The sequence below is a fragment of the Tiliqua scincoides genome, chromosome 4 (genome assembly GCF_035046505.1).
Source record: "Tiliqua scincoides isolate rTilSci1 chromosome 4, rTilSci1.hap2, whole genome shotgun sequence".
Taxonomy (NCBI): domain Eukaryota; kingdom Metazoa; phylum Chordata; class Lepidosauria; order Squamata; family Scincidae; genus Tiliqua; species Tiliqua scincoides.
This window is the reverse complement of record NC_089824.1, coordinates 189,393,481-189,419,595: the sequence shown is the minus strand read 5'-3', so window position 1 is coordinate 189,419,595 and position 26,115 is coordinate 189,393,481. Positions and strand designations below refer to the sequence as shown.

Genomic DNA, 26,115 nt, shown 5'->3' with positions numbered 1-26,115 from the left:
TGGTCAAACAGATTTACATAGCACTTCCAATGTATATCCTGGAAAACTGGAAATGAGTCCAGAAAAGCTAAAATCAATATGCAGTATGCATGTTTTGATATAATTGATCATAATAACTGGTGGTGATGGAGGTGCTATTGGAAAATGTCTGTAAAAGTTCTGCATACTCCTCAGCTTCAAGAGAGGGCACCATGATGCAGGTCTCTTGTTATCTGGTGTGCTCCCTGGGGCATTTGGTGGGCCGCTGTGAGATACAGGAAGCTCGACTACATGGGCCTATGGCCTGATCCAGCGGGGCTGTTCTTATGTTCTTAGCTTGCCCAGAAGGAACACAGAGCACATCAGAACTTTTAAAAGTTAAAATAAATTTTTAAAATTTTTTTACTTTGGTGTAGATCCTTAAAGGCGCACAAAGGCAATTGTGCTCATTCTCTTTGAGAGAGAGAGAGAGAGAGAGAGAGAGAGAGAGAGAGAGAGAGAGACGTATTTTTGTTCCTAAAGGTGAATTCTGAAGTGGAGCAAAGAGACAGTAGCCACAAAATGAATAAAGCAAGGCTTTTGCCCCATGTGGTCATGTACAGCTTGTACTATTTATCCTACGTAATTACATGACTTTGGGTGAATATTTGAGGTAGTGGAATACAAACAGTGATAAGTTATGGGATGCTATGTGGAACTTCGAGTACAGCTCTTTTTTTGAGAGGGATGTCTGGTTTAGTTTGGTCATATTCAGTAGGTTTGCTTGTGAATAAATAGGCTTAGGATCATTGGCAGCTGCCTTATGTTGAGTCAGACCACTGATCCATCTAGATCAGTGTTGTCAACCCAATCCAGCAGCTGCTCTCCAGGGTTTCAAGCAGGAATTTTTCTGTGCCCTACGTGGTGATACTAGGGACCTTACTTGGAAGCCTCTGTATACAAACAATCAATCAGAACCTTTACTGCTATAAATAGAATCACTCCAGCATATGCTCCTATACTGTCCATTCTATAATGATCTCCAAATGGAATACCTAGTGCTGATTTTCTTAAACAGGAGGGGGTGGGAAGATCTGGATAAAATCCAGTATATTCTTTCAGACATGGAGGCAGAAACAATGGAGAAAGTTGCAACTTTTTAAAAGCAAATTGTAAAGAGGCATAGCATGAGACATGATGGAATTGTATGTTTAGGTTAGTTAGGTCCCAACAGTTATGTTGTGTTCTGTTATGTTTCTATTTATGCCAATAAAGGTTCTGATTGATTGCCCTTCCTCCTAAATCCAGAAATATTCAGTGCCTGGCTTGAAATAAATGCAACTGGGTCATCAGGGAGTCATTCAGGGCCAGTGTCAGCACCTGGCAGCATAGGGTAGTTACTCAGGTGCTGTGGGGGCCTACTGTGATACTGTGCTGGCATCCTGATTATGAGGAGACCCATTGCTGCTGCTGTTGTACTGAGAAGTAATCCCTCTCCTGCGCCCACCTATTGCCAGCCCAAGTACAGAAAAGGGAGTACACTGAGGTAGGTTTGCGGAGGGCAACTTGCTGAGGGCAGTCTTGGAACTGGCCTTGAGCAATTTACAGTGTTGACATTATAGCCCTAACTCTTGTTTCTCTTTGATATTTCCATTTTCTCACTGGAAATCCAGAACATAGAAAATTTTCATGGGAAACAGCCCGCAATTCAGTGTGTTGAAGGGTTGTTTTGGAATTTTCCCGGTAAACTGCAAGGCAAGAATGTGAGCTGAGGCTGGGTCCCTTCTGTGTCTTGCAGCTACTGCAGGCTCAAAATGATCAGTTCAACATGCGAGCTCATGTAGAATATGAGTGGCGACTGGGCCAAGAGGACATGTTTGAAAGTGATGATGACCTGGATGAGAAGGTAAGATCCCAGCACATTTGGGGCCCAATCCTATCCAATTTTCTTTTTTTTTATAAAATATTTTATTTATTTATTACAGATACAGGTGAGGAAAATGGGTTAGACTTTGGGCAGTTACTACACAGGTTACACATAAGGATATGGCCCTAGATTACAACATGCATTTTTCAAAAAAGTAAAGAAAAGAAAAGCAATCAAACGACTGAAAAAAACACAGTAATCTTCAATACAAAAGCTATCATATTTGCCATTATAAAAATTTAAATTTACCTAAACACTCATTGTTTAACTAAAATTATCTATCCAAATCATAAAAAGTCTTCCAATATTTTCTTACTCTATCTAAATCTCTCTCTTTCATTCTTTCTGTTAAAATTTCCATTTCTGCTATTTCATAAATTTTGTCTATTAAATTTTCTCTAGTTGACATGTCTGTAGATTTCCAATTTTGCGCAAACAGTATTCTGTTGAGCTTTCATCATTGAATTTATATTAAATCTTTTCTCCTTATAAACAAACAGAAGGCCTTCCGGAATTTGCCAACAATATTTCACACTATTTCTTCTTAGTATTGCAGCAAAATTTCTACACACACTTCAATACCTTTATTGGCATATTTAAAATTGGAGAGAATAAATAACAGTGTTCTATAAGGTGTTCTTTTTTGGCAAACTTTCCAGGGAACTTCTCTCAAAACTCTCACTTGCTCTCCCTCCACTACTCTTTGTTTTTCCTCCAATCTTTTTAATATACATATTATCCCTTGAAGTTCTTTTCATAAACTTTACCACTATCTCTCTTGGCTTATTGTTCAATCTTGCATATCTAGAATTGACTCTGTATGCAGTATCTATTATTTCTTTAATCTGATCCTCCTCCAGTTCCAACTCCATTGTCAACCATTCTTCTGTTCGACTTCTGGTGTCTTCTGAAGATTTTTCTTTAAGGTTCTGTATTCTGATAATAAATGCTGCTTTTTCCATCTCCTGTCTCATTGCAGAAGTCTCTAGTTCTTTGTTTTCCTTTTGCATTGATCCATTCTCTTTTCCATCTCCTCCATACTTTTATTTGTTTTCTTTGTATCTCTCTTTAAATTCTTGACATCCTGTTTATTTTTTGTAATCTGATCCTGCATACTTGTCAGGGAGGAGTTTATTTGCTTCATTTGTTCAGAGAGTTTGCCTATCTCTTCTTTCATATTATTTCTAAAATCTTTCATCAGATCCAGTAATGAAGACTGGCTTTCCCTTCTGTGCTCCATAGCTGCATATGTAGCAATTTGTGATCCAACTAATGGTGATGTCTTAGGTGTAGTTTTACTAACTTCCTTTTTCGATGTCATTCTTTCCTTTTTACTATTCTTCTCTTTCTTAATAAAATAGAGGTTCTTTTAATCCGTCTAGTCCCTTAAAATTATAATCTCAGTATCTAAAAACACATCAATTCAAAAACCACAATTCAATAACCACAAACACTTATAGACACAAAAATTACATTAATCTAGCAATTAAAAAATCTATCAAGTCTGATTTTCTTACTTCACCTTCTTATAAAGCTAATCCCCAAGTTTTATATCCAAAAAAGATATCTTGCTCCACCTTCTTGTAAAGCTAATCCCGAAATTTTTTATCCAAAGAGGGTATCTTGCTTCATCTTCTTGTAAGGCTAATCCCCACATTTAATATCCAAAAAATGTGGATCAATAATCCAATTCAAATCAATACCAATATCAATTCAAATCAATGTGTCTTTAAAAGCTCTGTCTCAGGTCTCTAGCTATAAGAACAAAAATGAATTGTTCCAGCAGTTAAAAAATTCACCAAGTCATATTTTCTTGCTTCGCCTTCTTTTAAGGCTAATCCCAAAATTTTATAATCCAAGTCATCCAAGTCTTATATCCAAAAAGGGTGAATCAGTAGTCCAGTTCAATAACATTGTCAAATCAAGTTAATATCTCTTTAAATACTCAGTCCTGAATCCAGCTTCAAGCCTCTTGCAACGAAAACAAAAGTAGAATTATTTCAACTGTTAAAGGTTAGTTGTTTATTCCTTCTCCATGCATACCATTACAACAGGGTGATCTTTTATCTTCCCTTATTTATTTAGTCTTATCTTTTGTCTTTTCTTCCAATCACCCTTATTACAAGAAAAAAAAATGCTGCAGCAGGGGCTTCTTTACATCCGAGTTTGCTGCTTTCCCCTCTGGGTGGCTGCCAGCCAACATAAATAATCTTAAAGTTATCTTTCCCTCCTTCCAACCTCTTGATTGCAATTCTTTTATAGCCTTTTAATGAACTGATTACTCACGGTTTAAAACCTTTGTTTGCTCTCATGTTGTATCTAGTGGGCTGTGGAGGGGAGTCACCAGCTATCCGAATCTCTCCAATATGGCAACTGGGATGCGATGTGATCCAGCATAGAGCAAAATTGGGATATCTCTGAAACTGCCGTCTCTAGAGATAGTCCCAATTCACGCTCTCAGCCTTCCTTCCTTCTTCTTGGCAACGAAGAGTTCCTCATTATTGAGGTCCTCTGGAAAACACATCTATTTAGCAGTTTCCCCGGGAGTCCTCCCAGGTTCCCTGCTACTGCACTGAGTGTTAACTCCGCCTCCTCTATCCAATTTTCTAGCAGTGATACAGCCATGCCAATGGGGCATGCACTGTATCCTGTGGTGAGGGGGGCAGTCACAGAGGCCTCTTCAATGTAAGGGAATGTTTATTCCCTTACCTTGGGGCTGCATTGCAGCTGCATCAGCACTGGAAAGTTGGATAGGATTGGGCCCTTAGTCAATTGTTCTGTGGTCTGAAGCTGAATAATTGTGTGGTTTTAACACCTGGTGTTTGATTTTTAGTTTAGCTCTTTTTAAATTATTTTGTGGATTGCATATTGTTTTAAGTTATGTCCGTGAGTTGTCTTGGAACCTCCATGGGTACTGAAATACTGAATTTAAATCTTTTAATTAATAAATGTGCCCATTGTTTCCTACTTAACTGTACTTAATGTGGCTAAAACAGAAAAATTATATGGCTATTTTCCTGTACCAGCCACTCGACGCTCTTCCCAGCTCTCCTTTAACATAGTCTATACATTTCTTTGTTTCAGCTCAGTCCTGTCAAAAAAGATCATTTTCCTCGTCCTCAAAGCTGCTATAATTCATCTGGAACAGCCTCTCAGCTGTGGAGAAATCCTGCTGAATTTTCAAAGGGAACCAGCCTGACATCCCAGGAGAAATGCCATGACTTATACGCCGTGCCACATGCCACTAGGCCTGATGCAACAGCATCCTCTCCTGTCGCTCCTTGTCCTGGCCCGCCACTGCCACCACGTAATGTGCCCAGAGGTTAGATCATCCTATTGCTTTTCTGTTCCACCACTATAATTACTCCCAGGCTAGCTCATTCCCTTCTGTCTGTTTTTTTTTCCTGTTCCTTAACTTTTCCTTTGCTTGTTCTCCTGGATTAGAGATGTTCCCTGCGCCGTTTCTTAGTACTGAAGGCTTCATAATCCATGAAGAACACTCTATACCAGGGTGGCCAAACTTGTTTAACATAAGAGTCACCTGCGATAAACTTCAGATGCTTGAGTGCTTCAGTATTTAAGAGGCATTTAAATTCTTAAATATATTTACTCAGCATGAACATTGAACACATTTTAACCCAGTGGACTCTTAGTTTATACCCCATAAATATAAAACTTGAAAAAAAATTGAATTTACCTTTTAATTCTGATGCAAGATGGAGTTCAACCAACATATTTCCACAAATCATGCATTATATATTGAAGAGTTGCATGTGGCTTTTGAGCAATGGTTTGGCCACCCTACTTTGTACTGTACCTTAATTTATGGTGAGAGAATATCTAAGGGGTTTAGGACTCCTCAACAGATGCTTAGGAGATTTGTTTGGCCCCATTCCTCAATTATGCATTTTAATAAGAATTGCTGAAGCCTAGAGGAGAAGGAAGGGAAGAGGGAAGACGCATATTCTTTGCATTCATTACATCAACATGCAAGAAGGATCAAAAACCCAACATGGCTACTTGTGATATTAACAAAATTGATTTTTACTTCAGTCAAATATAATACTATCATGATAGTGACAATATAGGAAGATATCCATTAAAATCATTGTAATATTATGAACACAAAATGTCTGTAACTTTGCACTAGAGTAGGATGACTTTCTCCATTCTCAGAGGCTATCCTATTATCAGTTGGAGAGGCAACAGCATGTGAGCATAGCTACTCCAGTGTATAGTCACAATGTTTGTAAATGGTTAACTCTAAAAGAAGGGAGAGCTACAACTTACCTTTGTTGGTTGCTTCTCTTCCTATATTTGAGCAACTTCTTCAGCTTCTTATTTTCTTGTTCTATAACCTGTGACTATAAAAACAAAACACCCACCATTTTCTTGTTATATAGTCAATTCTTCACACACACACACACACACACACACACACACACACACACACACACACACACACAAAATCAACTTTCTATATGTGGAAGTGAGCAATTCCCTCAGCTCTGCTTACATTATCCAGAGAGTGGTTCAGGGTCTGAAAGTGTATTCTATCACATGAACTGATCTCCTCATGAATGGTCCATAATAAAGTTGCCACTATCATTACAGACTTCAGTTATGGATCACACACACTCAGGGTATTACATACAACATGCAAAAGCTAAGTGTAACAATGTTCATGTGTGGAATTCATCTGAGAGAACCACTGGAGAATGGTTTGAGTCCCATTCTGTGCACACATCACTGTAATTTTAAAACGCTGTACTAAAATTTGGGAATCGGAACACCTAGTCTGTGAGATTAGATGAGAATTATGGTGTGGGGAGTTGGGGGGGGGGAAATGGACCCTTCACTCCCACACTGTTTGCCCAATAAAAATTGCCCCCTGAAGCTGGGAGGGAAGCTGCTGTTTTGACATGCATGTTTTTTTTTTCCTTCTGGGACACATAGTAAATTTGGGGAGGGGAATTTTCATCAGGAAAATGGTTGGTGGGAAAAGGAGTTAAGGAGAGAATTCCTGTGTAGTTTGGCCTTTATTAGCTGAAACCCTCTGAGATATAAGTGCAGCTGACATTCAGCTTTTCACTCAAATGCCTTATGATGACTCACTGTATTAGTCTACTGTACTGCGCTGATAAAATATTATTAACTATTATTAACTACTTCATCACAGCCTATGCAGAGCTGGTTAAATTCTGCAGTTTGAGATCTAGTCGAGATCCTGGAAATTGCAGAGATAACTTCATAGAATTCTTGCTGTTCCAAGCGATGTTGTTTTCTGGAGCTGAGCTGGCGTAATTTGCTCAAGGCCAAGAACACTGAGGTGTTTCTTCAGACTTCTAGGCACTGCTCCAAAGGCTCCAATGACAATTGGCACAATAATGACCTTCTTCTCCCAGAGATGTCCAAGTTGTTGTTAAAAAAATGTATATAGTGATTTTCAATAAGAATATTATCACTTTATTTGTCAGCCCCAAGCTTCCCTCCTCCACTGCCCCCACCTCTCCAATCAGCGTCTCCTGCAGACCAAGCAGCAAGGAAGATCCCACCACCACCACTGATAATTCGACATAAGCGAACCTCTTCAGAGCCTTCCCCCTACACGCCACAAAAACACACCGGCCTGCCTGAGGGTAAGAGAATCACTGACTCAGTGGGAGAAAATGCATCATTGGTTGAGCATGAACATAAAACATATGAAACTGGTCCATCTTTCTCAGTAATGTTTTCTCTTCTCCGAGTGGCTACAGCTCTACAAGGTCTTAGGCAGTGACTTGTTCTGCCTGGCCTTGGGCTGGTTGAGCTGATACTTTCCCATCTGACCAACTCACGGTGTAATCCAAACCTTGGGTTGAGTCAGCACAGCTGTCCCCGCACAAGGCACACTTGTGCCTACTCGAGAGCTGGCTGGGCTGGTTTGAAGGCAGTGCCGGATCCTGCTGCTGTACCAGCCAACACAGGTAACATTGCGCTAGGCTGTGTGGGGGTGTGGGAGGGGTGGAGGGAAGGTGTGCTGGAGGCAGGAAGGGGATGTTTTTGATCAGGGGGAGGATATCCCTTTACTCTGAGGAGGAGTGCAGTTTAGGATTGGGCTGTCAGTGCAATTAAAGATGCGTATACTTATGGCATGCATACGTTCTAGCCCTTCCCCTCATTCCTATGCCTGCTTCCTAAAGTAGCATTTGGGGGGTTGCTACTTCTAAAGTAATGCTTCTAAAGTAGCATTAGAAATTGGGGGGTTTCCACATTCGTCTACACACAGTTTGAATACTTAGCTGCTCTTGTAGATGGAAAGAAGTGTTATTGTTGGCCTTGCTGTTTTTAGTTATATATCCTTTTCTCACATCCCTTATTGTTAGAGATGTGCTTTTTCAGTTTTATTTTTTTGCAGATTTCATTTTTGGACAAAAATGAGAAGTGCAGAAAGCAGCGTTATATGTTTTTATTCCAAGGGCATATTTTTTATAATCCACATTTTGAAGGATTTCCCAGAGGTGATTAGCTAGCTGTGTTCTAGGTAGTGTGTGTGTGTGTGTGTGTGTGTGTGTGTGTGTGTCAGAGGCAGGTCAAAACATTCACAAAACTAACTACAATGGCAAACAGAAAACTCATTTCATGATGGTTCTGCTGTATCACCAACTCATCAAATAATGGTGCCCCTTCATGAGCGTGCTGCTTATAAACAAAACAGTAGCTTTGTCTCTTGTCTCCTGTTAGGTTCTAAATCTTTCTCACTTCCAAGTCGCTGCTCACCAGAAGGAGCCTCTCCTAAAAGTTTGAGGTAATTGATGTGTGTTAGTGACGGAGTGCTGGCTACTGAGTGCTGCTCTGCTCTTGTTTTGAGAAGGGGTAGGCAAATTCTGCAAGAGCAGATAATGGGCTTAAATCCATTCTTCTGTCAGCTGGCTTGTACTGCGAAATGTAAAACCTGTATAGACCAGAACACTCATAGGTACTGCAATTGCCTTTCTTCTGCTCACCAGCTAGCATGAGCAATGGGATGGCAACCATTATTCAAACATCTCTAATAAGACATTGGAGATGTTCTTTGAACCAGTGAACCCTCTTTTCTATGATTTCTTTTAGTTCTGAGTCTTCTGAACACCCTGAAATGGTGGATTCGTGGCAGCAAGGTAAGACTGGGGATTCAGATAATTATCCAAAGGGCTGTACTTACGTTGCAGATGCAGAAAACTGCATTTTTCCAGCACTCAAAATTGCAATATTTTGCAAAATTGCAAAAATGCCTCCAGACCAGAGTGTTTTCATTTGTGACCCTGAGTGATGTATGAACTAGTTATGTGAGTATCATAGACTCCTATTGGACAGTGCCTATGACATTGCTGGAGATAATGAGTGGCACACCTTCCCCTTCCACGCTTTAAGAAACTCTTCATGTTTTCTTCTCAGACTGAGCATGGTCCCACTCTGTCTTTCAAATGCAGGAGTGCTCATCCAGCTGTTTAAACACACAAAAATGATATCAGCTAAATAAGCCTTTTCTCATACCTGACCTGCAGTGCCTAAGCTAATTTATTTTTAAAGCTATGACCTCTCCCTCTTAAAGAAACATTCTTGTGAATGTCATTTCCCTACTCTTGATTGCACAAGGTGCTTCTACATTAACCTTCCCCTGTAATATTGACACCATTTGCTTACTCTTTTAATTACTGAAAATCCAGGTGATGTTTCTCCCAAACTGTTGCATTCTCATTTTTTTCCTTAGGTGGTGTTCTGAGTTTTAGTGGTTTTTAGAACTTCTGTCTTGCTTGCAGTTCAGTCCTAGCAGGTGTGGACTGATCTAGTGTGATTGGTTTACCTGGTTTGGTATAGCATGGTTGGCTTACCTGTATGGCTCATGATGTGCTTGCTGGTGACATGTAGCCCTCTCTGCTCTCCATTACCTCACCACCCCTCTACCATTACTTGTTCTAAAATGTCATCCCCCTGCTGTGGAGTTCCTAGAGTTGTAACTAGTGAGTCTTGCATAATTCATTACAGTTTAAGACTAACAATATAAGGAAATACCTTGTCCATCAATTTCATCTGCTTTGTCTCTGTCACCTACTTTTGCTTTGAAACTGTAGTGGGACTACCTTGCTGAGGTAAAGTGGAGAAGCTTGTAAATTTTATGTTTTTAAGAAAGATGTGTAGCCTTGATCCAGTGCTGGTATATATACACTGCTTTTGTGGGGGGAAATGGCAAAAGTTCACTGTTGCTCCCAACATAGCATTGCACAGAGCCAGCCCAGCTATGAAGCAGGCTATAGAGGGGGAGTGAGGGGATTTCAGAGTCTGGGTGCCCTTCCCCTGAGTCTGCTGCCAACTCTCTCTAACCCACCACAGAAGCAAGGCACATTAGTCTGCTTCTTGTTGGTTAAAAGCAAGTTTGTCCACTTCCTTACCTTGCTCCTGCTGTGTGATTTTTGCAAAGACGGAAGTGCGGGACTTCCAGTTTTATTGAAAGGGACCATGAAGAAGCCACTTCATTTGCACGACCCCTTTAAAGAAAACTGGGAGTCCTGCACTTGTGGCTTTGCAAAAACACATAACAGTGCACAGTAAAGGGCTTTGTTTTAGTCTTGTATGGCAGTGGTGGCAGTGATGGAGCTGGGGTGGTGTCAAGTGGTGTCCCTGGTCACACTGTCCCTGACTACACATTACATAGTTAGCACTGAATCAAGCTAAAACCTGTGGAGCATGAGTCCCCAGACAAATTGCTTTACATGTTGTCATTTAGAAGTACCCTTAAAATGACACTGCATATCTGTTTGCATTGCAGTTGCCTTGAAGAAAGGGGGTCCACTTTATGAGTCAAACCAGTACACAAGAGAGAACCACAGGGTCTCTTCCTTGCCACCTGAATCACCAGATGATGTTCCACCACCATTGCCGAGAAGGGGGAGTTTGGTACGTTCTCAGTCTAGAGATTTACATTCCTTAATTGCATTCTTTAATTTTCCCTATTTGTTTTAGAGTCCCATGAGCTAAAATTTGCCTTTCATAAGTCCCAGCTGTAGGAAGATCTTACAAGACTGAGTTTAAAATCAATAAAATAGCAACTCCTTTTGAGGAATGTTGGGTCAACTCCTTGTAGACACTGTGTCTGGACATCTTGCTGGTTTTGTTTCCTGCCTTTCCTCCTCTTTGGTGGATTCTCTCAACATTCATTCCATGTCCTTCATCATCAAAAGTAAGAATTGATCTGTGCATTATTTTCAATATTGAAAGTGGAACCACCAGTTGGCATCCCCAGGTAAATTCCTACCCTCATTGGCCATATTTTGAATTGGCCAAGTGAGCCAGGGCTATCAGATAATGAGATTCTGTCTTTATCAATGACTGTCCATTGAAATGGATCAGAGATGGGGAAACTTATTACGCAGTGGCCTACACACACACTGTGAGATCTATTTCACAATACTGCTGAAACTTCACTAATTAAGTTTATATCTGTTGTATATACCGTTTAGCTCAGCTTACTAGGGGTACTTAATGAGAGTAGCAAAAAGAAAAAAAATCCCAAACATGCCCTCTTTTATAAGCATCTCTCTCCCACCTTAAGATTTGTGCTTGTGACTGAGCCCTTCTGCATGAACTATTTCTTGACTTCTTTACAAATTTGACTCTACTTTCTGGTTTTCAGAGTAAGGTCTGCCTGCCCCGGGTCAAAGCCCTGTATAATTGTCAGGCTGATCATGAAGATGAGCTAACATTCCAAGCTGGAGATATAATTGTAGTAGATGGACAGGAGGATTCCAACTGGTGGGTAAGTTGGGTGGTACTGGGGAATCCACATCTCTGCACTGACTCTCATCTCATCTATGGGATCAGAAATGCTGCCACTAAGCAATTGTTTTTTATAGCATTTATCATAGTTGTGCAGTTATTTTTTGTTTGTATATGTTAAAATAGTCTAACCCTCTGGTGATTTGTTTTCACAGTGTGGCTGGATTGAAGGACAACCTCAAAGGAAAGGTGTCTTCCCAGCAGCATTTGTTCACATCCTGCGTTAAGTAGAAGATGGATGGATGGAAGAACACACATGTCATTTACTCAAAATATAATCCTCTCTGCTTTTAGAGGGCTTCTTTTGGAAAACAAGCTTAAGACTTCTGTAATGGTCTGTAGGATGGCATACTGCCCAGAGTCAGGCTCATTTGTGCTGAAATGCTATTAAACAGTACAAGCCACATATCATTCAATTCATTGGTAAAATGCACCACACTGATAGCTTATGGTCCTCTTGTGATTTACCACATCTCTTTTCTCAGCTATCCTTTCCAGAGATAAGATTTTTGGCTGCTGCTAAGAAAACATGTTGCACATCCAAACTGCGTGACATTATATATTTCCTGCCATTTGTACTAACAGTGCCTTCCTATGTGGTATGATCATTCCTTTAGTCATGTGTAAGAAGATTGTATTTATTTCTTTACTTTACTTAAACAAGAATTTATGCCTTGTTTTTCCCCCATAAATAAACCTTTCTTTTATTTAAGTATCTGCCTGTTTTGTCCTGAGGTATTTAAAGCTATGTTTACCAAGGTTGCTTGGAAATCACATATATCCTGATATAAACTGGGGAGGATGTGGAATACAGACGTAATACATAGTACACTGTTTGTATGGACAATATGCACAAATCCCAGAAGATCTGAGAAGTGCAGAAAGCAGTATTGTGTGTTTTTATTGCATTAACACTGAAAAATCACACCTCTAATGCATCAGACAATACTCTGCAGCTGCACATTTCAAGGGACAATTAGTAGTGGTAGGCAAGCTGTCTTTCAGGGACAAGAACCCTACCTGTATTCCTGATCTCATTGTGAAGAGCCCACTGATACGCTTCCAAGGAACCCCAACTTTTCCCGGAACACAGTTTGAAAAACACAAAGTTAATATATTATCAATGGATGCCAATAGCATATTTACAATATAGCCCATGGAGCAAAAGGGCTGCTGTGACTCAGCATATTGATTGTAACCGGGGAACAGAGTCAGTTAAAAAATGGTGACAACATACACCATTGTCTGCAAGCAGATATAGGAAGCTGTTGTAGAAAATATTTCTCTACCCTTGAACAGGACAGCTTACTTCTCTGTCCCTGATGTGGTGGTTTTGAACTTCCTGTTTGTTGCACAGTTTCTGTTCACAGGATGTAACCAGCAGAGCAGTAACACTTGCAGTAAGTGGGTGTGGGAGCTGAGCAGTCTTCATTAGGATGCTGAGCACAGCCACAAAAGGGCCCAAGTTTCTCTCATGACAGCAGTTCTACATGTCTTCTCGGCCCAGAATGTATGGTCTCCTCACTTTGGTAAGGTAAGCAGGTGCCTGCACTATCAAGTCATCTTTCAGGTGCTCTCGTTGGGATTCTTCATGGGATCTCTGCAAGTATGCAGTGTAATGAAAGTAATCAGACACAGCACTTGTGTCTATACATGGGTGTGTGTCCCACATGTTTCCAGAAGAAATTCTGGTCTGGCATGGCTTCTCACATGCTCTGCAAAACACCTGTAAATGTTTGTAATGCATGACAGAAATCAAGTTTATGCTGAAGTTTACATAATTTTTTTTAACCATTGCATTACAGTCCAAGGCAAACAAAAAACCAATTTAAGCTTCATGTGTGAAAGCACCTTCGGATTCCCTGAATGGCTGACTTAAATGTTAACATGGAAATTGGCCAATGGCAACTAGATTTTCCATCTCCAATGTTACTTCTGCCCCTGGGCAGCCCAATCCTGAGCTGCCTGGAGCTGCGGAACCCGGCAGCTCCACAAAGGGCTCCCACCGGATCCAGAGCCTCCCATGCTACTGCGGGAGGCTCCTTGGGAGAAGGGGACATTCATCCCCTTCCCCAGGGTAAGGGAAGCAGTTCAACAATGGGACTACTCACGTTAGCGGTGACTGTTTGGTCACCGCTAAAGTGAAGGCGCTCGTGTAGGGCGCACCGCCCTGCCTGAGCGCCCTGGATCCTGCGGAGCTCGGCTCTGCGGACCCACCTTTCCCCCGCCCCAACACACCTCCCCCATGCCCCCAGCCACGCCTCCCCCCTCCCTGGAACGCCTCCCCCACGCCCCTGGACATGCCCCCATTTCCCGTTCCACAGCCCGGCTGTCACAGACACTGCCGAGCCACGGAACGCTGGCGCCTGGCGCACACTGGCTCAGCACCACTGGTTCAGCACATTATACAATGAGTTATAATGCCAAAACTCATTATAACACTAAGAAACAGATACTGAAATCATCCTTATTGCAGTGTAGTGGCAGCCTTTTGCAGCCTTCTCAGTTTTCCACTCTTGTCCAGTGTGATATGGATAAATATCACTGTTGAAAGCGCAGTGAAGGGGCCTTGAAGAGGAATGGGTTACTTTGCTGAGGAACGGGACTGTGCAATATTCAGCTCAGTTAGGTTAAAACTTCTGTTTGATAAACAAGGAAATGTCATCACTTTGCTGTAACCAGAAAACAAGTATATGCAGACTTATCTTGGGGCAGCAAGATAAGTATTTTGCGTTTGAATATGTCATTGTTTTATTGCAATGTTTTATGTATTGTATTTGTGTCAAAAATTGTAAAGTAAAATGGATAAAAAGTTATTTTTAATTATATTTGTCTAAATACCTGGTCAAAACATGGAGGAAAATGTGTAAACCAATCAAATTAGACATTTTAATCAGAACACTCAGCTAATTTCACTGCCTGCAACACAGCCACACACTCTAAAATCAGGTGATCGCAAGTCACGCCCTCTAAAACATTGCCAGCACAAGCTTGTATGATTACTGATTCCCCAACACAATTCCTCTGTAATAATTTCTGATCCAAAATTTCTTTAATCCCTGACTCAAATCTATCTTCAAAATTAGCACTGGGCAGCCCAATCCTGAGCTGCCGGACCTGGCGGCTCCACAAAGGGCTCCTGCCGTATCCAGAGCCTCCCACGCTACTGCAGGAGGCTACTTGGGAGAAGGGGATGTTCATCCCCTTCCCCGGAGTAAGGGAAGCAGTTCAACAATGGGACTACTCTGAACCGTGTTTATTCAAGAACCAGTTCCATTGTATTGCAGCCTAAAGGCCCAATCCTATCCAATTTTCCAGTGCTGGTGCAGCTGTGCCGATGGGGCGTGAGCTGCAGCCTTTGGTGGGGAGACAGTCACAGAGACTTCCTCAGTGTAAGGGAACATTTTTTTCCTTACATTGGGCCTGCATTGCAGCTGCACCAGTGCTGCACAGTTGGATAGGATTGGGCCCCAAGTGTGCTACAAACACAATAGAATTCTTAGGGGGATGTGCTACCTCATTAATTATAAGGCAAAAGACACATTGTGCAAACGTAGGTATGTGTCTAATGAAATACTAACCTGTATGCTAAAAAAATATAAAACTGAACATGACTACTCAGAGATACTGTCTGCTGGATGAGGTGCAGACATCTGGGCCGAACAGCTTCTTTCCTGATGTTCCTCTGTTATATCTTTGGATATTTACTGGTGTGTAACAAATCATTGTTCCAGTGTGCCACGGACAGCAGCAGAAAACCAGCAAATGCAGGAGACATGTACTATATCTGGAAGCTTCTGAGAGTAGGCACTTTGAAACCTCAAGGGTTTAACGAGAACTTCTCCGTTATCACTGATAGCAAAAGGTTTCAGTTCTACTCTGTGTATTCTATTAGTAGTGTAATTTTTTTCTTTCCCCTTCTACATATAGGGGTGTTGGTGATAGGAAATGGGGCTAGAACAGTTATAGATAACTGATATAGATATTTTCTGGTGGGCTGTGCTTCTGGTTCTTATTGGCTAGTTTGTTGCTGTATTTATTATACAAGCTTGTTTTCAGCCTAGAGTTCAGGAACACATAGTGTGTACAAGGTTTTTAGCTGTATTTATTCATTATATTTAAGCTTCTAAACTTTCTCTTCTTTATGTTTTTATCTTTCATGCCTTTAATTGAGGGTATGTGGTTATTATGCTATGTTTCTTATGAGTAACGTTCGGTGGCTTAAGATAGTCTGCTCAATGTATATATTAATGAAAGTGACCTGAATTGTGTCCTCCTTTTATCATATGAAATGCTCAGAAACGCCTAGGACCATTATTTGATTCTTCCTGACTTGTTGCGTCACTCACTGAATAATTTTGCTATCTGTGCTGCTTTCTTCTGTTTTTCCCATCTTGTCAGTGAGGGGGAAACTTGCAAAGCAAAAAGATCTGCATAGGTAACAATGCACCACACTGTGTGATTATTTTGCCTCTTGGAACAGGTCGTAACTATGAGACTCAAACCAAACTGGCAGGGTGAAGAATGCCGTGGAAGAAAATACTGTGGGGTATTATAGCCCTGTGCCTCGTACTTTCCCTGTGGAACATTTGCAAGTCTACCTATATAGGACAGTCGCCTTCCCTGCACAGTCTTTCCAAAAGGCCAGTGAATGTAGGGAAACTGTGCAGTTGTAACAAGTGCCCTGAAGGGAGCCATTTGGACTGGTTTTGTAGAAACTTGGATACTTCAGTAAACTGCCTGCTGACTCCTGAAAACCCAGAGGTCCCTCAAGGTGCTCTACAGTGGTGGCTGGTGAGTATTGAATTGGCTTAGTGACAAACAGAACTGCAGTACTCTTGACGTGACCTTTGTATGACCAGGGAGGAAGTGGAACTGTTGCAGCAAGCCCTGCCAACAGGCCAAGCGAGTTCTGTATAGACCTTACTCATGTGCATACAAAGTCTATAGTTGGAGACCCTCTGAAGAGTCCATTTCTCTCAGTCCAAGCAAATTTGCAGAACATGGTGGGGGTGAGCTTATGCACAGGGACTCCATCTGAAACCTCCACATTTAGTGGAAATCAAAAGGGTGTCATTCATGTCACTGTGAGCAAGTAGGCTCTTCCATGCGTTTGGGAATTCTGCATGGTCAGGACTCTTGACTGTGCACGTTGTACACAGTTACACTAGCACAGTTTCATGTGGGATCCCATTTATACCTTCCATTGAATGTGCTGGGGTTGGAAGCAATCCTACTCTTCTCCCCGACATGTCCATGTTGAGGCAAGGTAAAAGCAGGGCAAGAGCATTGGGGTGCACATATAAGCACTCTGTAAACTGTTTCATGAAAGTGCACAGGTTGGGTGTGACACTCCCGTTTGTTTGCTCATACTACATGCAACATGTCTGAAAAAGAGACAATATATGGCACTGAGATGAGAGCAGGAGTATGATATTACAGCAGTGGTTGAAATATCGGCACCACTACTGGGCGAGTAACTGGGAGAAGTCTGGTTGCCAGGGGTCGTGCACAGATCTCGTTAGTTGTGTGGCCAAAAGAAGTCAGATAGAAGCATTATGCCATTTCTTGGGAGGAAGGAACAGGGCCTCAGAGAAGAAGTTTCTTTCGGGTCCTTTCTCAAAGGTGGTGAGGCTAAAGGGGGGGAGTGTGGCAAGAGCCCAGGTCTGTCTGTCACATGGCATTGACAGCTTGATGGTAATATGGAAAACTAAACTCACTCCTGAGTCTCCCTGAAATATTTGAAATACAGAAATCATGCAGAAAATTAGCATTATTGGGAAGGAGGGATGGAGGGGGAGGGAGAGATGAATGGCTGGAGAGATGGATGGGGGAAGGATGGAGGAATGGATGACCAAGTCATGCCAGGGACTGAACCGCATCCCAGCCCAAACATCCTGTGCATGTCAACTCAGAAGTCTCATTATGTGCAATGGGGCTTACTTCCAGGTAAGTGTGTATAGGACTGCAGACTTGGCGGGGGTGTGGCGCCAAGGGGGGGTAGTCACCCTCTTTACCCAGGTTTGTCTGCCCACATGGCATCGGCAGCTTGATGGTAATATGGAAAACCAAACACACTCCTGAGTCTGAAATCTTTGAAATAGAGAAAATAATGCAGAAAATTAGCATTGTCATATTAAGGCTCCCAGGAGAATGGAAAGTGTCCTGTGTGGACCAAAACTGACTTCTACTACAGCTGTAGCCCCACAACTGTGTCCCTGAGCTCCCACACACTGCTTCTGGTAAGCTGATCCACAAGCCAAAGAGCCACAAGCCAAAGGGCCAGTTTTCTCCCAGATTTGACAATGTTAAGGAGTGCCATGCATGCATGCAATTCCTCAGCCCAGCATTCCAGTAGCTGCAGCCGAAAGCTCATGGTAGTATCCCCAGCATTCCCGTGCAGGAAAATGTCAGATCCCAGGAAATTTCTGAGCCCCCTCCTTTGGCTCCTGGGCCCCCTTTTTGACCCTGAGCCCGGGTACAAATTACCCCCTTTACCCCCCTCTCCTAGGCTCTGAGAATGAATGAAAGTCAAAGCCAAGGCATTGTCTTGAGAAATTGCTATTGCAGAGAAGAGTAGACCCTGATGCTGTGTTTGTGGACAGCATGCCAGGCTTCGAACAGCAATAGGAGCTATAACTAAAGACAATGGGAATACATACAAGGGGTATGAAACACCCTTCTCTAAAATTAGCAGAAGAACTGGTTCCTCAAGTGGGCTGCCAACTTCCCCAGTTCTTACCACAAAGTATTCACTCTCAGAACTGTGGCACACACACACACACACTTGCTCCAAAATTTATGCCACAAAACACCATATTTTGGACTGAGTGTGCCTGGCTGTTTGGCCTAATCCTGAGGAATGTTGTCTCCTCCAAAGCAACCTTCCCAAAGAGGCTCTGGGGCTAGAAACGTCAGGGGGAAGCAGGCAAAAAAGGACCTGGGGAGAGAAGACATTCATGGCATTTATCAAAGTTTCCTTCATCTTTCTTATTCCCTGCCTTGTTCAAACAGAGGTTGCAAAGCTCACAGGACGGGAGTAAACTCCGTGAAGTCATCGGACGTCTGTTTGATATCTTTCCATCACCTGTTGCTGGAATGCAGGACATTGAACAGTGTGGAACTTGTGCTGTAGTAGGAAATTCAGGGAGACTGAAGGGCTCCAAGTATGGAGAAAAGATCGACTCACACCATTTTGTGTTGAGGTGAATGAAAGGGAACATGCTGTGCTCCACAGTCATGTGGTTTTATGCTGAAAAGTGACCGGCTCCTCTTGGCTACTGCAATGTATATAAGATCATTATTAACAGTATTATATACTGCTTTTCAACTTAAAGTTCACAAAGAGGTTTACAAAGTTCCCTTTCAAAAATGTTTACTTCTCTGCCAGATCTCATTGACAATTTTAAATTATTGGAGATGGGTTTTGTTCGATAGCTGACCAAATGATTACATTGTTTGGCACAGAGCCATTCATGTGTATTGTGTTTTGGATACATTCTTAGATACAGTAATACAGGTAGAGCCTCATTATTGGTGTTCCAAGCACTCATGGATGGCAAAAAATACACTATAGCAAATCAATTTAAAAAACAAAGTTGCTTTGCTCCGGTGATTTAAAAAACAGCCTTGCTGACCTTTGTGATGTAAGATAAGAGTGATTAAGATGACAATCCAACAATCAGTCTCTCTCAAAGTGCTTAGAAAGGCTTCACTCCCACCCCTCCCTTCACCAATGCAAAGTATCTTTCTTTCACCTGCTCAGGGGGAAGGGAGGGGGGTCACCTGGAGAGAGAAGGATTGATGGATTGTCAGCCAGCTGCCCTCTCTTGTTAAGGAGGCTGTTGTTAAAGGACTGTTCAGTTTTTTAAACTGATTTTAAAGGGGTGCATTTTTCCCCTTTTCCAGGGATCAGCACATTCCTTCTCATGTGCAGGGGCCATTCGTGTTGAGTCAAATCTGTGTATAAAAAATCCGTGTATAAATAGGCTGGACCTCTACACTCAAATATAATGGGTGTCTGCTGAAGGAGTTTTACAAAGACCGTAGGAAAAGGAGATACTGGGTTGTCACTTCGGACTGTTTGAAGGGCCAGGGCTTTTGGTGCAAGGTGGTGTAGGAGTGGATACTTGGGACTAGGGGTTAGCTCAGGATGCCATGGCAACCATGGGCCTATTTCAGTTTATTGTTTTGCCCTGACACATGCGGCAGGATATGCTGGACTTGATGTTTACTACTAGGCAGGTGGGTGGTGGTGATCTGGTGGTGGAAGAGATTGCCAAATCTCTCCTTTTGTCATGGACAGACCGCTTTCTGGTTGGGTTTAGGCTTATCACAGCCTCTCACCCAGGTAAGGAGCTGAATTGTTTGATTTGCCCTCATACAAGGGCAGAAGCCTATGAATTCCTGCACTCTGAGGGATGTTCCTACTGCAACAGCCAGCAACACATCTGAATGTCAATCTCTGAAATGGGAAGATGACATGGGCTGAGGATCCTATCACTCCTGAATAGCCTCTGCCTCACTGACTTGGACTCTACATTAGGTGGTTCGGTTGAGGTTTCTCAGGTATCTGTTGGAACTGGTATGTGGGATTCTTTACAGCTTATACAACCTAAGGATGTGGGCAGGATCCTTTGCAGCCAGAGGTTTGTTAGATCTGCCAGGGCAGGGGCTGACCAAGTGGACAGGAAGGATTATTAATTCATCTCTCATGTAGGTGGGCTTGCCAGGAGCATTAAACCTAGCAGTAGTTCACCCTCTCCTGAAGCCTCCACCATGTTGGATAATGACTGACCAGTCAAAAACCTCCTGTTTCTGGGCAAGGTGATTGAGTGACTTGTGGAGATTTTTGATGTGTAGTGGATCCAAGTCTAGCAAGCATTCAGACAAGCTTCTGCCCTACATATTTTATTATATACATTATCTGATCACCTCATGTTCCCTCAGGATGAACACAGCAAAGACTGAAGGCTTTGAAGAAGATGTTGGTAGAAGAACCACTCATCATTTCATGTACCCTGAGAGTGCTATAAACCTCCATCCTGGCATCCATCTTGTGCTGGTCCCCTTCAAAATTATGGATCTTAAATGGCTGGCTAGTGCCTTTACTTCTGGAGATATCCGGCAGTGAGTATCCTCCCTATAAAAGTAGTGTACAAAATATCATCATCATATAATGGGAACAGGAATATTGCTCACCTAAATCAATTCTTGGATAATTTGTGCACACCAGTGGTGTTCAAACCTCGGCCCGGGGGTCATGTGTCCCTCAAGGACTCCCAATCCTACCTGCGGGGCATCCCCAGTATCCAATGAGCCTCTGGCACTCCAGAGCTTTGCTGGAGCCTGTGCTGGCCTGACACAACTGCTCTCAACATGAGGACAACTGTTCAACCTCTCGCATGAGTTGTGGGATGAGGGCTCCCTCCACTGCTTGCTGTTGCACGTCTGTGATGCAGCAGCCGCAGTGAAGGACAGTTGGCCTTGCTTTGTGCAAGGAAGGCCTTCATTCATTCATATAAGTTCCATCTATAATTCATTTCATTCATATATTCATTTATGTTAATTTATGTACATTTATTCAAATTTGAAATGTAAATTAATTATAGTTTTCCCGGCCTCCGACAGTATCAGAGAGATGATGTGACCCTCCTGCCAAAACGTTTGGATACCCCTGATCCACACTATGAAAGTGGAAAGTGTAGGGGGAGGGTGGGCATTAAGTATGTACTATTCACACACCCCACTACTTCAGCTGTGTGAAGCTGTAAGGGCTCTCCAGCTCCTTTGGAGAGAATCCTTGGCTGTTGTAAGGGGGGGGGGTGGCACTACTATATTGGCATTGCCAGAAAAGCCTGTTTCCTTTTGGTGAGGTTAGTTCAGCATCTCACTCCACCATGCACCAGAGTAGTGAGTTGGAGTTGAGTTTGGGTAGGACTGCATGGAAACCTGTCTGGTGTGCTCACAGCTGAAGCAGATGTGGAGGGTAGGTAGCCCACCTGTGGGGAAGCAGCAGCAATGGCCAGGATACCCTAATCCTCAGAACACTGCTTATTCTGATTAGTCTCCATCTTTCTAGGAGCCAATTTCCTTAAGTGATGGACAGACTTCCCATGGAAGGGGCAAATGAGCAGCTTTTTGTGTTTGGGTGATTCGATTTCTCCAGTGGAGAAAATTTTGGGGGTCATTCTAGATTTCATCCATCCTTTATATTACTACAGGTTGTCTGGAACTTAAGGCATTATCTTGAATGTGATCATAATTGATGGCAGTTACAGGCATGCCCCGGTATCTGCAAGGGTTCTGCTCTGGAACTCCCCCTCCCCCTGTGGTCAAATGAAACTGTGGATACCAGGGAATTCCCCCACCCTCCAGAGGTGAGTTCTACTTCCCTCACCTCGAGAGAGTCTTCAGAGCCCAGCAGAGGCAGCACACATCTGTCTGATCTGTGCACATCAGAATGACTCTAACAAGGTAAAAAAATGTGACTTCTGGTTTTCTTGTCAAAATCAGAAGTGACATTTTTAATGCTTTATAATGTCTTATAAGGAGGTGGTGTGATCCATGGATACATGAAACCACGGATACAGGATATGCGAATATGCCCCCCCCCCACTTGCCTGTAAAACCTGGGAGAAAAGTCCATCAATCACTATTGAGGAAGAGCTGGACTAGGTCTCCTTTTGAGAAATGGGTTTTCTACACCCAACCTACCTTTAAGTATGAGGAAGGTGGATAGCATAGAGATGATGCAGGAAAAAATAAAGGTGTGACTATTATGATTCTTTCTCATTCATTTCACAGCACATATACAAGAGTTAAGCAATTCCTTAAAGCTGACAAAAGCAAGGTAAGGCATGAATGAAGCCTACAACACATTTCTGCCTAGCATAGGCTGCTTGGATCAATTTTGTTGGACACTTGTCCCATGAACTTTAATTGTCCAGGATGTGGAGGCAGAGCAAAGGGGACTGTCCAAATATCTTAAAATTTCAAGAGCGGAATTCTTTTGAAATTGCATTTGGGTCCTCTTGGATCCAATGAAGATTTGTATTTAAGAATTTTAAATGTTACCTATGAAGTCTTTATGGAGAAATGTGACAACACAGGTTCCAACTCTGAAATGTTGTATCAATTGGGCACAGAAACACTCATAGTTGGCAGTGACTAATTCTGAAAATACAAGTGCTAGTCTGATTGATATAATGGATCATATCACTTGGACTGAAGTGACCAGTAAAGTTTTATGGAAGACCTAATGAGTTGTTACAACCCAGTGGGTTGTTAGTAATTGGCCTCCTTTGTTTTTCCAACTGCTGGCTCTTTCTTCTTCCTGTGCCCCACCACCCAATACTCCTCATACTTTTTTTAATTAATAAGGAGAGGGATTGCTGTTTCCTACATCATTCTCTTCTAGACAATGACAATTTGCTAAAACAGCACATGCAAATTGATGTGATGGATAACAAAAACATCCTTTTTCAAAAGTTGTGTTCTCAAGCACCTGCAGTCTTGGTCTTGACTGAACCAGGTGAGAAACCATGTGTTTGTAGCCATCAAAAGCAGCAAGTATGCAGTGGAGCTAAATGAATGTAAAGAACTGCACGTAGTTCAGTTCTTCAGGCAAAGGGGTGTTTTTACACCATCTGAAGCCACTGTATGCTAAGGGTAGGGCTGGTCTCATAACCTGAACAGTGCAGACGACTGGGTGTGTTTGTCAGTCTGAGCTACCTATGCCAAGATTTGTGGGGGGAGAGATCAAACACTTCCAAAATCAGTAGCAGCATCAACAATGGAAGGGATACTGACGATATGTAATTGCTCTTCTCTGCAGATCTTGATACTGAACCCTGCTTTCTTGAAATATATTCAGGATAACTGGACTAAGCACCATGGAAAGTATCCATCCACTGGTTTTATTGCACTGATGTTTGCTATTCATACTTGTACGCAGGTACATAAAATCTCATTGTTACAGAAGGATTTTGTTCCTACTTGTGTAAACACGCTATTTAGGCAAGATTTGGTGCCTTTTTGTCATGTCCACAAATCTTCCTTCTGACCTATCTGAATGTGATAAATGCTGTCACTTTGTAAAGAAGTTGATCATTTCTGCTTTGACACTAGAACATCCAACATGCAGACTACATGTGGCCAGTACTGATGCCTTCATGAGTACATTATTGCACCTGGTCTTTTGATCAACAAGATGCAAATTCAGTATACAGAAACAACCAGGCTGTCAACTAACTGACCAGATACAAGCTGACAGTTTAGCTTTTCATTCTTACTAAGCACCTTTGCCAAAACTTACTTGATTTCACTTCATTAAAGACCTCTTGTGGTTTGATTAATACCACCAGCAAAATGACACACAGTCTGACATCAGACTATGCTTGATGCTGGAGGAAAGATGCAAATTAAACAACTTGCAAGAAATTTGGACACAGCCACAAATTTCTGATTTTTGTAGGAATCAACTGGTTGCTGACCTTTCCATAATGCCTTTTTTTGACAGGTCTCTGCGTTTGGTTTTGGTGCAGACAGCAAAGGGAACTGGCATCACTACTGGGAAGAGAACCGTGGTGCTGGAGCATTCCGTAAGACTGGGGTGCATGATGCCATTGTTGAACAAGGACTCATTGAAAGACTGGCAAATGAAAGCAAAGTGACACTTTATAAATAGCTTGCTCTTGGACCTACTGTGTGCATTAACTATCTTCATTCTAGTAGAAAGAATTCACTTTGAAAAATATTCCACACTGCACTGAATTACAATAGTCTACAGCAGGTGCTCCAACATGCTGGCTGCATGTTGTCCATGTTGAGGCATGTGTTGACAGCCCCCCATCCCCTGAGTGGCTGCATTGCTGCTCGCTCTAGCAATTATTTTTTCTATTATATTCTAGCAGAATTATTTTAGCAGAATTATTTTTTGGAGCATGCTGGGGGAGGTCTTGTGAAGCCTGCCAAACTTGCAAGACCTCCCTTGTTCAGCATGCCCCGCCCTCAAACAGATGAGAAGCAGCGGCGGGGCAGGGAATGCTGGCCAAGGTTGCTCTCTGAGGCTGACCAGCCTTCGTGCTCATCAGCTGGAATGAAGCAGGGCGTGCTGGAGGCTTTTCTGTCCACTTGCTGCACGGCTGCATTTCTGACCATTTGCTATGGCCCTTCCCAAGAAGGATCCCTTTACAGAGGATCCAGGGTGCTGTCAACCTCTCATAAGAGTAGCTGAATTACTTCTATCTACTATTCATAAGTGTAAATGAAATGTACTTTAGCAGGAGCATGTGGTATAACATAACCTAAATGGACAAGAGCAAATGCCAATACTTGACAAAGGGATAGACAAATGGAGGAAGAGAGAAAAAAAAGCTAGGTACAATACTACTACTAGTAAAATAGTAAGTGAGTAGCAACAGCATTGGCTGTACCAAAAGCACCACAATCAAGAGGCTGGGGCAAGACAGCTGCCTATAAAGATTTTTCACCACACTTCATCAGGCAGTAGCTATTTCGGCAGCATCAATAACCTTTCCCTTTAGCATAGGTCAGAAAAAGAGGTACAGCATTTTAGCATAGTTTAAAGGCAAAGATGGTGTCTAGAAGGAACCAGCCATCCTGAGAGATCACTGCAGTTGCCTGAAGAGGCACACAAATTGTAAATATGCCATGGGGAAGGCTGGCTGTGTTAAGAACTGTTGAAGCCACAGCAGCTCATCTGATGAAAAATAGCTTAAGAAAAGCCCTGCCAATGCCTAGAACAGGCAAGAAGTTTGGAATGCTTAATTACACAGCTGAAACAAGTAGTCAATGACTTTATTAAAACTTTTTTTCCTGAGAATTTGGTCCAAACACACATCCTAAGGACAGTATAAGCTACAAATTAAATAGAAAATTATTTTTCACATGTAAAAGATCTTGGATCCCATGTTCCGGAAGTCACTGCTCTCTGGCTCAGAGTTGTGGAGTAGGAAAATGGCAACAGACCAGACAAGCACTAAATTCTAAGGTACATAGCACTGTTCACTGCCACACAAGATGGATAGTTAAATAGATTGCCCATTTTACATGTCCCATTCCAAGAAAGGAATGTAAGCCAAGAGTGGAACTACTGTCAGTCTTTTCATAATTCCAGGCATCTTCTCTCGGAAAACTCAAAATCAGCCATTGACCTTAGACTTAAATTCCTTCAGGTTTTTTTTAGAGCAAGTTACAGGTTCCATTTATATTGTCTTCCCAAGCTCTATTTTCTTCTGAATGACCCGAGCTGAATGGTAGATCAAGGAGTCAATGAGTCCTGCCACTGGAGGGAGAAGGAAAAATATCAGGTTGTTCATACAAAACACACTGTATATCCAAGTAGCTAACATCCTTTAACTGCAGGGTTGCCTAGTAGAACAGAGACACCATCTGCATTTTTTAAAAAGAAA

At 42.2% G+C, this 26,115-nt stretch overlaps 3 protein-coding genes across 5 annotated transcripts in view; 2 read left to right on the top strand and 1 right to left on the bottom strand.

The window, feature by feature from the left end:
- Positions 1–12,327, top strand: part of LOC136648803 (arf-GAP with SH3 domain, ANK repeat and PH domain-containing protein 1-like) — a 43,144-nt gene extending 30,817 nt beyond the window's left edge. For both annotated transcript variants that reach the window (XM_066625044.1, XM_066625043.1), the window contains 8 exons: positions 1,757–1,864; positions 4,970–5,207; positions 7,363–7,524; positions 8,609–8,672; positions 8,978–9,024; positions 10,674–10,801; positions 11,538–11,660; positions 11,836–12,327. In XM_066625044.1, coding sequence (XP_066481141.1) covers positions 1,757–1,864; positions 4,970–5,207; positions 7,363–7,524; positions 8,609–8,672; positions 8,978–9,024; positions 10,674–10,801; positions 11,538–11,660; positions 11,836–11,907 — 942 coding nt within the window. In that variant the 3' untranslated portion in view covers positions 11,908–12,327. The remainder of the gene's footprint in view (positions 1–1,756; positions 1,865–4,969; positions 5,208–7,362; positions 7,525–8,608; positions 8,673–8,977; positions 9,025–10,673; positions 10,802–11,537; positions 11,661–11,835) is intronic.
- Positions 12,328–13,127: 800 nt separating this feature from the next.
- Positions 13,128–24,368, top strand: LOC136649051 (CMP-N-acetylneuraminate-beta-galactosamide-alpha-2,3-sialyltransferase 2-like). The gene is made up of 7 exons (XM_066625451.1): positions 13,128–13,214; positions 16,164–16,474; positions 18,695–18,885; positions 20,630–20,809; positions 22,487–22,532; positions 23,517–23,636; positions 24,201–24,368. Exons 2-7 carry the CDS (start codon positions 16,205–16,207, stop codon positions 24,366–24,368), a joined length of 975 nt encoding a protein of 324 aa, XP_066481548.1. The 5' UTR covers positions 13,128–13,214; positions 16,164–16,204.
- Positions 24,369–25,480: 1,112 nt separating this feature from the next.
- Positions 25,481–26,115, bottom strand: part of ERGIC3 (ERGIC and golgi 3) — a 28,087-nt gene continuing 27,452 nt past the window's right edge. For both annotated transcript variants that reach the window (XM_066623935.1, XM_066623936.1), the window contains one exon: positions 25,481–25,988. In XM_066623935.1, coding sequence (XP_066480032.1) covers positions 25,909–25,988 — 80 coding nt within the window. In that variant the 3' untranslated portion in view covers positions 25,481–25,908. The remainder of the gene's footprint in view (positions 25,989–26,115) is intronic.